This window comes from Ranitomeya imitator, chromosome 3 (assembly GCF_032444005.1).
Source record: "Ranitomeya imitator isolate aRanImi1 chromosome 3, aRanImi1.pri, whole genome shotgun sequence".
Classification (NCBI taxonomy): Eukaryota; Metazoa; Chordata; class Amphibia; order Anura; family Dendrobatidae; genus Ranitomeya; species Ranitomeya imitator.
This window is the reverse complement of record NC_091284.1, coordinates 375,315,162-375,327,232: the sequence shown is the minus strand read 5'-3', so window position 1 is coordinate 375,327,232 and position 12,071 is coordinate 375,315,162. Positions and strand designations below refer to the sequence as shown.

Genomic DNA, 12,071 nt, shown 5'->3' with positions numbered 1-12,071 from the left:
GCATAAGCAGGCACTGAGTTTGAACCAGCATTGTGTCTGACTCATTCTTCACTCCGGTACCACTGCTTCTAATCTGATTTGGAATGACTGGTGAAGGAAGGGTATTGTCGTGACGACCCCGACAATTTGGCGCAACCAACGTGGGGCGTGGCCGGCGATCCGAGACCCCCTGGACCCATGCCTGGACGTCTGTGGATGACACCCGTAGTGGCTGACCTCGAGGACTGATCACCCTCCAAACATGGTAAGTGGAGAACGCATACTATGTATGTGTCACACTTGCTAGTGTTTCAGCCATTATTGGTTAGTCTGTGGTCTCCTTGGGTCTGGGGAGTGACCGGTCGAGTGGTGAGACCGAGCGCGATCCCGTGCCACGCTTCGAACCAGCAACTGAGAGACGTCACACTCTGCGCGTCCTCGTGTACACCACACCTCCTCCACCGGTCATTGTACTCCATTCAACCACCCTACCCGTGACCATTGTGTAGTAGTGATAGAGTGAAAGATTGAGAAGTTTGTGGATTGGGGGCGGCTTAGAGGAAGGGATAGGAGACGCAGCCTCTGTGATATTGTACACGTTGGTAATTAAGACGTCCCAAGTGGGGGGACCACCAGAATCACATTGGTAATTAAGACGTCCCAAGTGGGGGGACCACCAGAATCACATTGGTAATTAAGACGTCCCAAGTGGGGGGACCACCAGAATCACTTACTTGCACACATTGGTAATTAAGACGTCCCAAGTGGGGGGACCACCAGAATCACATTGGTAATTAAGACGTCCCAAGTGGGGGGACCACCAGAATCACATTGGTAATTAAGACGTCCCAAGTGGGGGGACCACCAGAATCTCAGTGGAGGGGTCTCACTAGGAGACAGCCTCCCAATGTTTAGAATATCGTGACAGGGCAGACTGTAATCACTGGTGTTCAGGTTAGGGAAAAATATTGAGCGCGAGGCTCGTTATTCATAGTACGTCGAGCGCGAGGCTCCGTGTTAGGACACAAGTGTTGCTGTCGCTGTCAGCGGCCTACTGCAGAAGGGCGTAGTATTCTGTGAGTCATGTTGCGTCTCTTATAGCAGAAGAAGTCCGTGCCCCACGAGTTAAGTGAGGATGCTGTGGAAGTCAAGACAATAGTAGAGTCATGGGAGGGCAAGAAGGCAGTTAAGAATGTTGAAAGATGAAGGACTGTTAGAACAAGCGCAAGCTCATCTGCGAGTTGCACGAGGTTTAAAGAAAGAGGAATGGAAAAAGGTTGATGGAGAGGAAAGATGAAAGGATGCAGAGCCCGTGTTTGGTTATAAAATATCTCAATCATTGGTTTTTCTGAGGTATTCTGGCATAGGAATTGTGTGAAGGTTTTGGAGAAATTAATTGAGTCTGAGAATTGCTGTATTCCGTTACTGTGGTTTTCCAAAACACCCCATGGGAGGGGGGAGTCAAATGGCTGCGTTATTGTTTTCTTTTGTGTTGAGGAATGCTGTAAATTCTTATTTCTGTGTTCGTAGCTGATGGGAGGGGTGAACCCCTGCGCGAATTGTTTGTGATTTTTTCCTCTTTGTGCTGCGGGCCAGAGAAAGGGGGGCCAAAGTTTTCAGAAGAACTTAACACATTCTGTATCAGCAGCTGCAGCGATCTTTACTCGCACTCTAGTCCCCCTCCCCCCTGCCGCAGCTTCAAGGACACGGCACGCAGCTCGGTTCCTTATCAGTGGCCTGGGCTTCAGCTCCAGCCCCCCTCCCTTACACAAATCTAGTCTCATATTCCAATATTCATTTTAACCCTGTGTCTGGAAATCTCTCTCGCCATGTTAATTCTCAGACCAAGACAAGACAGATGGACTTGTAAACATTGCGGTCAGACAAACCCAGACTGGAGAAATACTTGTATAATCTGTGTTGCAACCCAACCTAAGTGAATTACATTGATTCCTGTCCAGATAAGATCACATGTAGTGACATAAGAAGCTGACACAGGATTGTGGTTAGTGGGGACATTAACTTTTGGGAGTAGGCTGACAGTAATCCTTTTGGGAAGGAGCTGTAGACCAGCATGTCATGTCACCCCCAACCGGTCATCTAGTCACCCCCACCACCAGAGAACCAACCACATCAGGTACTGTAAGACAGATACAGGAGTATTATCCCTGGAAGCCCTCTGACTAGCTAGCTACGCTGAAATAATTGGCTGACCCTGAGAACAAACCTTTCCCATTATACAAGCTTGTACAATATGATGGACGTATAAGTGCACCTGAGCAGACCTAGAGAGTTGGTGAGCCAAGATGATTGTCAGATGGTCCTTACGTTATATAACCCCTATGTAGATGAGTATAATGAGATGTGTATCTTACATGTCCTTTCCCAATCAGTTAAAAAAAAAAAAATAGGGGGATAGTGTCTCTAACCCTGGCAGTTAGAATATCCTTATGTTATGCTGCTTCAGTATGTGGGTAATTTTTTGTTTTTTTTGTTGTGTGCACAGACAGAGCAGGAAGCCATTGTTGCCATTGTTAGTTTTCGCAAGTATCTGGCAGATCTGAACTGTCGGGTTTCAGGCCTCGAAACTTCGGTTCTGCCTTGGTCAAGTGATATTTTTGGGTCACTGTCTCCTTCAGGGTGCCAGACACCTTACAGAAGAAAGAAAAATAGCCGTCAGCTACAAAAGATGAGACTGAACTCCAGCGTTTCCTTGGACTATGTACTTATTGTTGTTAGTGGATACCGGACGCATCCCGCATAATGCAATTTCTCTACAAGGCCCTGAAAGACTGTTCAAGATATGCTGATGATTTTGGCAGATTTCACACTGGATACGCTGTTACTACGGAAGATACTGTAGTGCACGCAGCTGCACTCCCTCCCTCCCTGTCAGCACAAGAAGCAGAATTTCGGGATCTGTCTACTGCATGTGTTCTGGCCAAAGACAGGCGGGCTAATATATACACGGACTCACAGTATGCATTTGGTATTGCTCATGATTTCGGAGCCCTATTGGCCAATCGAGGGTTTGTTACTACCGCCGGGACTCAGTGAAGAATGTTGAAGCTGTTAAAGCCCTTTTGGACTCAATCAAATTACCTACCCAGGTGGCCATTATCAAAGTTAAGGAGCATGGTACTATGGAACAGTCCACTGACTGGTGGTAACGCCTTTGCGGATATGCAAGCAAAAGCTGCTGCTCTCCTACCTGGTGACCACACGCTCTCAGCGTAAACAGTTACAAGAAACACTGACTCTACAGGAACCTGATGATCTATGACAGACTGAGGTTTTCTGCCGGACCCCGCAAGACCGCTTAATGACGATGTAGAGAATGTCTCCAAAGGAAGAAGTGAAGCAGTGGAAAGCTGATGGAGCACGTATGGACATGGTCACTGGAAAAAGGACCAACTTGTGTGTCTCCCTAAGCGGATGTACCCTGCTCTTGTCACGTGGGCGCATGGGCCCACACATCGAGGTATCTGTCAGACCTGCAAACCCGGTCAACTTCAACGTGTACCCCCGAAGCATCTTGCTAAGCCCGATTATCCTTTCCAAAAGCTCCAGGTGGACGACAGGACCACATCATGTTGCCTAAGTCTGGAAGGTATGAATATTGTCTGGTGGTTGTCGATATGTTCTCCAATTGGCCGGAAGCATTCCCCGCTACCAACATGACTGCAAAGACCACAGCAAAGAAACTGGTGATGGAAGTTATATGCAGATATGGTGTTCCAGAAGTTGCTGAAAGTGACCAAGGCCCGGACTTTTCTTCTCATGTGTGTCAGGAGGTTCTGACAATGCTTGGATCCACTGTAGCCCTCCATACTCCGTACCATCCACAATCTAGTAGGAAAGTTAAGAGGCTGAACGGCACACTGAGGGGACAATTGACCAAAATGATGCAGGAGACTACGGCTCCATGGCCAGGGCTCTTACACATTCGTACTACCCCTAAGGCAAAACATGGCCTGTCCCCATATGAGATATTGTTTGGTGCTAGGTTCTCAGTTGTAAATTTTCAGTCTCAGTAGTTGTCAGAGGAAACTGACCATGCTGTTCAATATGTTATTCAGCTTAGTAAAAAAAATGTTGCTAACACCCATGTTTTAGTTTCTTTTTCCCTTCCAGATTCAGCAGAAACCGATATTGGTCACAATTTGAAGCCTGGTGGTCTTATGGTTGTGAAAAGCTATGTCAGTAAAACTTGAAGGAAAGAGCACCTGGATCCACGCTTCACACTGCAAAAGAGACCGAACCAGCGCTTAGTCACAGTGGTGATCGAAGGAAAATGTTGCTGTTGTTTTTGGTCCTGAGGCTGGGGGCCATCCTCGCCCCTACCTCCCCGGCCCCTATTGTAAATGAGAATACTGGTGCCACTATTCTCTGGGTAAACCTAATGGCCCCGGTAAATATCTGGTGATTTGATTTCTGCGATGTAGTCAAGTGCCCCGAGACTCAGCGGGTGGTAGAGGGAATTATCCAGTATTATATATGTGTTACCAGAGATAACAATTGTACTGGGAAGATATTTTCATGTGTTTAATGGTGGATACTATGGGAATTTAGGCCATGTACAGCTCCAGGATATTAGCTTCAGACCAACCAAGGCCCCCATTACCAGTACAGCTAAAACAGGCCTAGGTGAACGTTTGCAAAATATAGTTAATGAAGTAATCCCCATTCCAGGTCTCAGTTGGCAAGAAGTTTTCTCCATAGAAACACAAACAGCCCCAAGGACAAATTTATGGTTAGAATGGGTAAGATACAATGTAAGAGTCCAGAATATCTCTGTGGGATGTATTGCTTGTGCTGCAGCGAATACACATCTATACACATATGCATTGTTTTTTCCTGATGACAATACCACTGCCTGTGTTATGAATCTGTTGAAGGGTCTAAAGGTACCGTCACACTAAGCGACGCTGCAGCGATACCGACAACGATCCGGATCGCTGCAGCGTCGCTGTTTGGTCGCTGGAGAGCTGTCACACAGACAGCTCTCCAGCGACCAAGGATCCCTAGGTCCCCGGTAACCAGGGTAAACATCGGGTAACTAAGCGCAGGGCCGCGCTTAGTAACTCGATGTTTACCCTGGTTACCATAATAAAAGTAAAAAAACAAACGCTACATACTTACCTACCACTGTCTGTCCCCGGCGCTGTGCTTCTCTGCTCTGGCTGTGAGCGCTGGGCAGCCGGAAAGCAGAGCGGTGACGTCACCGCTCTGCTTTCCGGCCGCTGTGCTCACAGCCAGAGCAGAGAAGCACAGCGCCGAGGACAGACAGCGGTAGGTAAGTATGTAGCGGTTGTTTTTTTTACTTTAACGATGGTAACCAGGGTAAACATCGGGTTACTAAGCGCGGCCCTGCGCTTAGTAACCCGATGTTTACCCTGGTTACCAGCGAAGACATCGCTGAATCGGTGTCACACACGCCGATTCAGCGATGTCTGCGGGGAGTCCAGCGACGAAACAAAGTTCTGGACTTTCTTCCCCGACCAGCGACAGCACAGCAGGGGCCTGATCGCTGCTGCCTGTCACACTGGACGATATCGCTAGCGAGGACGTTGCAACGTCACGGATCGCTAGCAATATCGTCTAGTGTGACGGTACCTTAAAGCCCACTGATTGCTCAGATTATGTCCCACTAATTCATGAAGCACCTAAACTAAAGGTCCCAGGAGGGATAACTGTGTTAGCTGATAATTATACCTGCTATAATTCCCACGACACTACAGGTACACCAGTAGGGGTCTTCGAGACAGGTTTCTGCAAAGAGAACAGTTCCCTAGATACTGACTTGCTAGTTAATTATACACAGTATATGTACGACGTTTATTGGTTGTGTGGAGATGGTAAGCTCCATCCTAGGTTGCCTAATGCCTGGACAGGTCAATGCACCCTTGTTAAACTAGCTATGCAGTTCAAGATTTTACCTTGGGATCCAGAGACACCTGATGAATATACCAGAAAGAGGAGAAGTCTCGATCAGCTCCACATGAGTTACGAAGAAAATCCATTGGTATATGTCGATGGCATTGAAGTGCCCAGGGGGGTGCCTGACCAATTTAAAGCCCAGAACCAGATCTATGCTAGCTTTGTTTCTTTAATCCACAAGTGCAGATTAATAAAAATGTTGATTGGATCAATTACATATATTACAGTGAACAAAGGTTTGTCAATTTTATCTGTGATGCTTTCCAAGGTATAGTTGAGGAATTAGGCCCTAACACTAGAATGACCCTCCAAAACCGACTAGCCCTTGATATGATCTTAGCTGAGAAAGGAGGAGTCTGTGGGATGGTGGGAGAGGAGTGTTGTAGCTATATCCCTCAGAACTCTGGGGTAAATGGAAAGACCATGATAGCCCTTAAAAAGTTAAATGGGTCAGCAGCAGAATTAAAATCTAATGCTGGAGTAGACACATCTTTCTTTTTCGGTTGGTTGGATGGGCTCAAAGGATTCCTTCAACAAGCTTGTCTAGTACTGATTGCTCTCCTTGTAGTTGGATCGATAATCCTCTGTTGTGTTATTCCCCTGTATAAAAAGGTTATCACTGAGGCAACTCCGACTGGCACCTTCCTCAACCAAGAAGTAGACCCACCAGAGTGCGATGGCACTGATCCAGGGGAGATCCCTAAGTACGTCCCCCTCAAGAAGATAGACAATACCCCTTACTCTCAGATGATGCTAAGAGATTTAGTTTAGGGACAGCGGGAGAACTCCATGTGAAGCTAGTGAAGGGTTCAGCTGCCTGGAGGCCTCTCACAAGGGGAGAGCTTCTGAGGTGTCTGGATGAAGAAATCCACCTCCCCTTTCCCCATCACATGGACAGTCTCAAAGGATCTTTTTTTTTAGGGAAAAACTTAGTGTTTAGGGGGGATTGTCAAGGTAAAAATATATGTCTTTATACTCTTTTGTACTTTTATATATTCTTATGCTGTGAAACAATAAGTTTTTCCCCTTTGCTTGCTAATGCAAATTTAACTGTATTTAAGATGGCTGCCAGTATTCACCTTTGCCCTACTTTTTGTTCTTGCCAAGAATCTACTTTCGTTTCTGAAGCTAAAGTATCGTCCCTGGAGAAATGGAAACTTAAAGTGACGTGGAGGAAGGAGGATCTATCATATGACGTCAGGCCAACCAGAAGGACTGAATACTAGATACATTGCTTAAACCCCGCCTAACCCTGCCCTCTGCACACCTTCCCCCAATGGACCATATAATGTTGTGTATATGAAATAAAGAGTTCAGTTGCTGTGAGGTTACCACTACGTGTGGAAGCATAAGCAGGCACTGAGTTTGAACCAGCATTGTGTCTGACTCATTCTTCACTCTGGTACCACTGCTTCTAATCTGATTTGGAATGACTGGTGAAGGAAGGGTATTGTCGTGACGACCCCGACACTATAACATGAACACAGTTGGTTCACCATACTAGTACTGACTGAAATAGCATTTGAAAGGGGGAAGAGGTTTGATTGAATCTGTATTTGTCTATTTCATTTGTTTAATATGTAATGTTTCAGAAGTTACAAAAAATACTCAAATTGTTTAATAAAAATATATTGAATGATAAATGTAAAATTATATAGTAATTTCTGTTTGCTGGAGAAATTGCGGTCAACAATAGTCAAATTCATAACTGTATCCATTCTTGCTCCCCGATATTTTTGGTATTCTTGCAGGAAATATAAATATAACTATTCTTCTTAATTATTTGTTTAATTTTTTTTGTTGTTACCATGGCTAGAGTTATTGTTATATCGCATCCTTAATCTACATAATTCAATGTTACCTACTCAAGGAGAAAATCGAGTCCAAATAGCCAAATAAAATTACACCAAAATTTTATTTCAACAAAAATTAGTAACACAGAAAAACAAATTATAAGCAAAAAAAAGTGTACAACTTATACAGTACATGATTTTTAACTCACTAGATGATTGAATCCACAGGTGTAGAAATGGGGCTGAAGAAAGGTCAGGATATGTGAATGCATGGGGTGCAACAACAGGGCATGTAATCTGTTGTAATGGACTGTGGTATGTCACATATATATAGCTTAGTGTGCCTTGACATACCACCTTAACATGTAGTGTAACAATTCCCAAGTCATACTACTGCACTCATCATAAATGCATGATAATATTAGGTAAAGAACAGTTAATTACTAGTGATGGGACAGAACAATGAGCCCAATGTAAGTCTATGGGAGACCCGAGTATTTTTACCGCAATCCCCCCAGGGGTCCTTTTAAGGTCTAAAAAAGTCTGAAAATGATGGAAACACTGCTCAAATGACACAGGGACCTCATGGGGATCGCCCCTGGACGCATTCCCTGACTCCTAGTTCACAGTCTTAATCATTTTTTCCGAGATTCATGCCATTTTTCCATGTGCCAAAAAAACACATGAAAATGAAACCAACTTAGGCTTAGTTCAGACGCAGCGTTTTTGAAGCGTTTTTCAATTTTAACATTGCTTTCAATCACTACAAATGCATTCCCTAGGAAATGTCATTGTAACATTTAACACCCCTAGCTGGCCATGTAGTGTATGACACATAAGCAGACCTATCTTGTTTCATTTATGAAGGAGGGACTCTTAAAGTCACAGAGCCTATTTTTACTGGTGCATCAGGCGGCATTAATCGTCTTAACCCTTATCCGGCTGAATAGGTACAATTGTAACTATTCCGTTTTAAAATTGCAATAACTTTTTTTTGAAAAGACGTAGAGGGCTGAAATTTCGTGACATCTCTACATTTTTGGTCCAGAATATATTGGCCAAATTTCAATAAAATATCTCCACCCGCTTCCGAGATAAGGGGTCGAGATCTTTTTGCATCCATAACAAGCTGCATAGGTACAAATGTACCTCATATATTTTGAATGAAGATAATGCAAGGGAAAAAGCATAAATTTTTTTTTAATGATAATGCTATTTAACTATTATAAACAAGTAAAAAACTGTTCATTTACATTATAAAAGAAAATGTAAGAAACTTTTTTTTATTGATTTTCTTTGCAAGTAATGCATGTTGGCTTTGCTACAGAGTGTTCATCGCAAATGGGTTTCACACAAACCACACAAGACTTTCTAGTCTTGCGTTGTTTTCGCCTCAGGTCTCTGCAGACATAGCAACTACCAACAACAGGGGAGGGTCCACGACTACCATGAGGTATTTTGGGGCCAGCTGCTGGCTGCGATGCTACCACAATGCATCGTCCAAGCACCATTTCTACTGCACCTCGAAGAAAATGGTTTCTCATTATCATTTTGTTTGTACTACGATCTTCAATTGCAATCATACACAGCTGATTTGCGAGATCTTTCAGGAACTTTCTTCGTTGATCCTTTGCCCTGAAGCTTGGATTGTGTTCTCTGTAGATGATGTAGGATGCTAACCCACTGACATCAATCATATTGTAGAAAAATGCCAAAGTCCAACGTGATGTTCGTCGTTTCACAGTGTACTCTCCCAACATTTTATCCATAACATCAACGCCACCTTTTGTTATGTTGTAGTATTTTATTATCTCTGGCTTGGCTGCTAGTGTCTCTTCAACTTCTCCCGTCATGTGCATAGATGATAGAAGCACGACTGATTTGTTCTTCTTTGGTACATATGAACAGACTGTTGCATCATGATTGTAGGCAAAATTTGTCGAGTATACAGGCCTTTCTTTGGCAGGCTGCATGTTGTTAGGTAGGAACCTTTTGTTTTTTCTCACTGTACCAACTAGTGTCATGTTCCAGGAGTTCAATACCTTAGCTAGTTCCATGGTTGTAAAGAAGTTATCGGTGGTGACATTTCTTCCAGAGCCTTTATACGAGCTCACTAGGTCCAATACTGTTCGTTCTTCAATGTTTACTTGTCGAGGACCATCAGTTGGTTTCCCAGTGTAGAGCTGACCTTGTAAAGGGTAGGCATTTGATGAGTCACAAGCCCAGAAAATCTTTATGCCATATTTAGCTGGTTTTGAAGGTATATACTGGGTAAATTTAGTATGACCTCTAAATGGAAATAATTGCTCGTCGACGGTGATACAATGATATGGCTTGTAGGCTCTCTCCAGATTACTGTTCAGCATTGTCCAGATGTCCCGTATTGGTGCAGCTTTATCTGTTTGCACACGTTCTGCACGTGTATTTTCGTTGTCAAACCTGATAAATCTGAGTATCATCTTGAAGCGGTCACGAGACATGGCTGCACGTATTAGAGGCAGAGCAGCAACATTCCACATTTCCTCCAGATTCTCTTTGTTGGCTCTGTGCACACCAGCAGCAATCAGTATGCCCAAAAATGCATGAAGTTCAGTTTCAGTAAATTGCTTGAATGTTTTTTGTGGTGGCCGTTTGGAAGAATCAGGAAAACGTTGTACCAGTTCGTTGTTGTAAGCATCACAAACTCTCTTGGCCTTTCGATTCGTTTCCCGTAATATGATGTCACACATCTCGGGAGTCATGATGGACTTGAATAGCTCTTTTGCTGTATATAGGTTGCTGATTGCTGCAGGGCCACCTCTTTGTCGTAGGACATTACGAGATTTTGTTTGTGCATTTGGCAGTGGATTACTGCACCATTGAGTTTCATCCTTAGCAGTCCAAATGTCGCCTGCACTTTGAGGCACAGAATCATCCTCAACACTTTCGTCTGATTCGTATTCATTTTCATGCTCTATGACCATTTCTTGTTCAATGTCTGAATCTTCTTCAGTAACATCCACTTGTGGTACATAGTTTTTATCATCAGATGGAACATATGGTTCATCCTCATGCTCAGAATCAGATTCTTCTAGCATTCGCATTATTTCGTCAGACGTAAATCTGTAAATATGAAAAAATGTAAAATAAATAATTTTCCGAAATACTACATTATTGGCTTTTCACAAAATTATACTAACCTGCAAACACGTTTTCTTGGATTATGGCGGAAACTAGATCCAGCATTACTATCACTCATGATGACTTGCTAGATGAATTTTGGCTTCGTATTTTGTGCTGAATATAAATAAAACATCGTAAAACAATATGTAGATACTAATTATTATCCATTTTTCGTATAAAAATTATACCTATAGTGATAAGTTTCATACAAAATATATGTAAGCCAAGTCCAGGCTGAAAGACAATTTGACTGTTCTGTCCCCACATAATGAGAATAAAGGTATAACTGGCTGTTAGATGCTGTGAGACTTTCCTACCTTCGTTTCCAAGAAATTGAAGACTTCACAAGCCTAGAAATGTGTGCTCACAGCAATGAGATGAACAGCAAAATGGCTAATGAGAGGAGGGAGGCAGGAAGACAAGTAGAAGCCACTCCCAGTTTGAATTAACTTAATTGACAGCAACATAAGTGACCAGTAACAACACTGAACAATAGATATCAGCATAACATTTGTAGCTGAATGAACTTTAGTTTCTGAAACCAAGTAAAGTCTTCCCACAGTGGAGGTATATGTGAAGGTACAATTGTACCTATGCAGCCTGTTAAGGTTGTAAAATTATGCAGCCTGACAAGGGTTAAAGGGCCTTTATGAAACAGTGGGCCTCCTAAGCTGTTGTAGCCTATGCTGTGAGTGGATGTGCTGCCAAGAATTACAATGCACCACAATACCCCTGTCATAAGATGTCCAGGGGGGACTCCTGAAAAAGTGATGCATTGAATTCAAGGCTTGCCCTGCTACCAATTCATATGCACCCTAATAAGCCTTTGAACCCACATACTGGATGGGCACATGAATATCCACTTCACAATATGCATTTTGTACTCCGTACTCCTTTGTTTTACACATTGGCGGAATGGCCAGCCCTGCTGCATAGTCAAATGCACCCTATTAGGCCTTGGAACCCACATACTGGATGTGCCCATATAAATCCACTTCACAATATGCATTTTGTGCTCTATACTCCTTGTTTTATACATTGGCAGGTAGGCGAGCCATGCTGCATAGTCATATGCACCCCATTAGGCCTTGGAACTCACATACTGGATGGGCCCAGGAAAATAAACTTCACAATATGCATTTTGTGCTCCATACTCCTTTGTTTTATACATTGGTAGGAAGGCGAGCCCTGCAGCAT

At 43.6% G+C, this 12,071-nt stretch overlaps 1 protein-coding gene across 1 annotated transcript; it reads right to left on the bottom strand.

Moving 5' to 3' along the window:
* Positions 1-8,680: 8,680 nt before the first annotated feature.
* LOC138672107 (piggyBac transposable element-derived protein 4-like) lies at positions 8,681-11,469 on the bottom strand. The gene is made up of 2 exons (XM_069760151.1): positions 10,892-11,469; positions 8,681-10,814 (listed from the first exon to the last, which is right to left on the bottom strand). Exons 1-2 carry the CDS (start codon positions 10,948-10,950, stop codon positions 8,996-8,998), a joined length of 1,878 nt encoding a protein of 625 aa, XP_069616252.1. The 5' UTR covers positions 10,951-11,469; the 3' UTR covers positions 8,681-8,995.
* Positions 11,470-12,071: the final 602 nt, after the last annotated feature.

What these genes read in the sequence shown, in the direction of transcription:
- LOC138672107 (XM_069760151.1), bottom strand. Translation starts at nt 10,950, where the DNA reads ATGAGTGATAGTAATGCTGGATCTAGTTTCCGCCATAATCCAAGAAAA. An exon ending in CCAAGAAAACGTGTTTGCAG is followed by an intron (nt 10,815 to 10,891) that starts GTTAGTATAATT and finishes TCATATTTACAG; the next exon opens with ATTTACGTCTGACGAAATAA.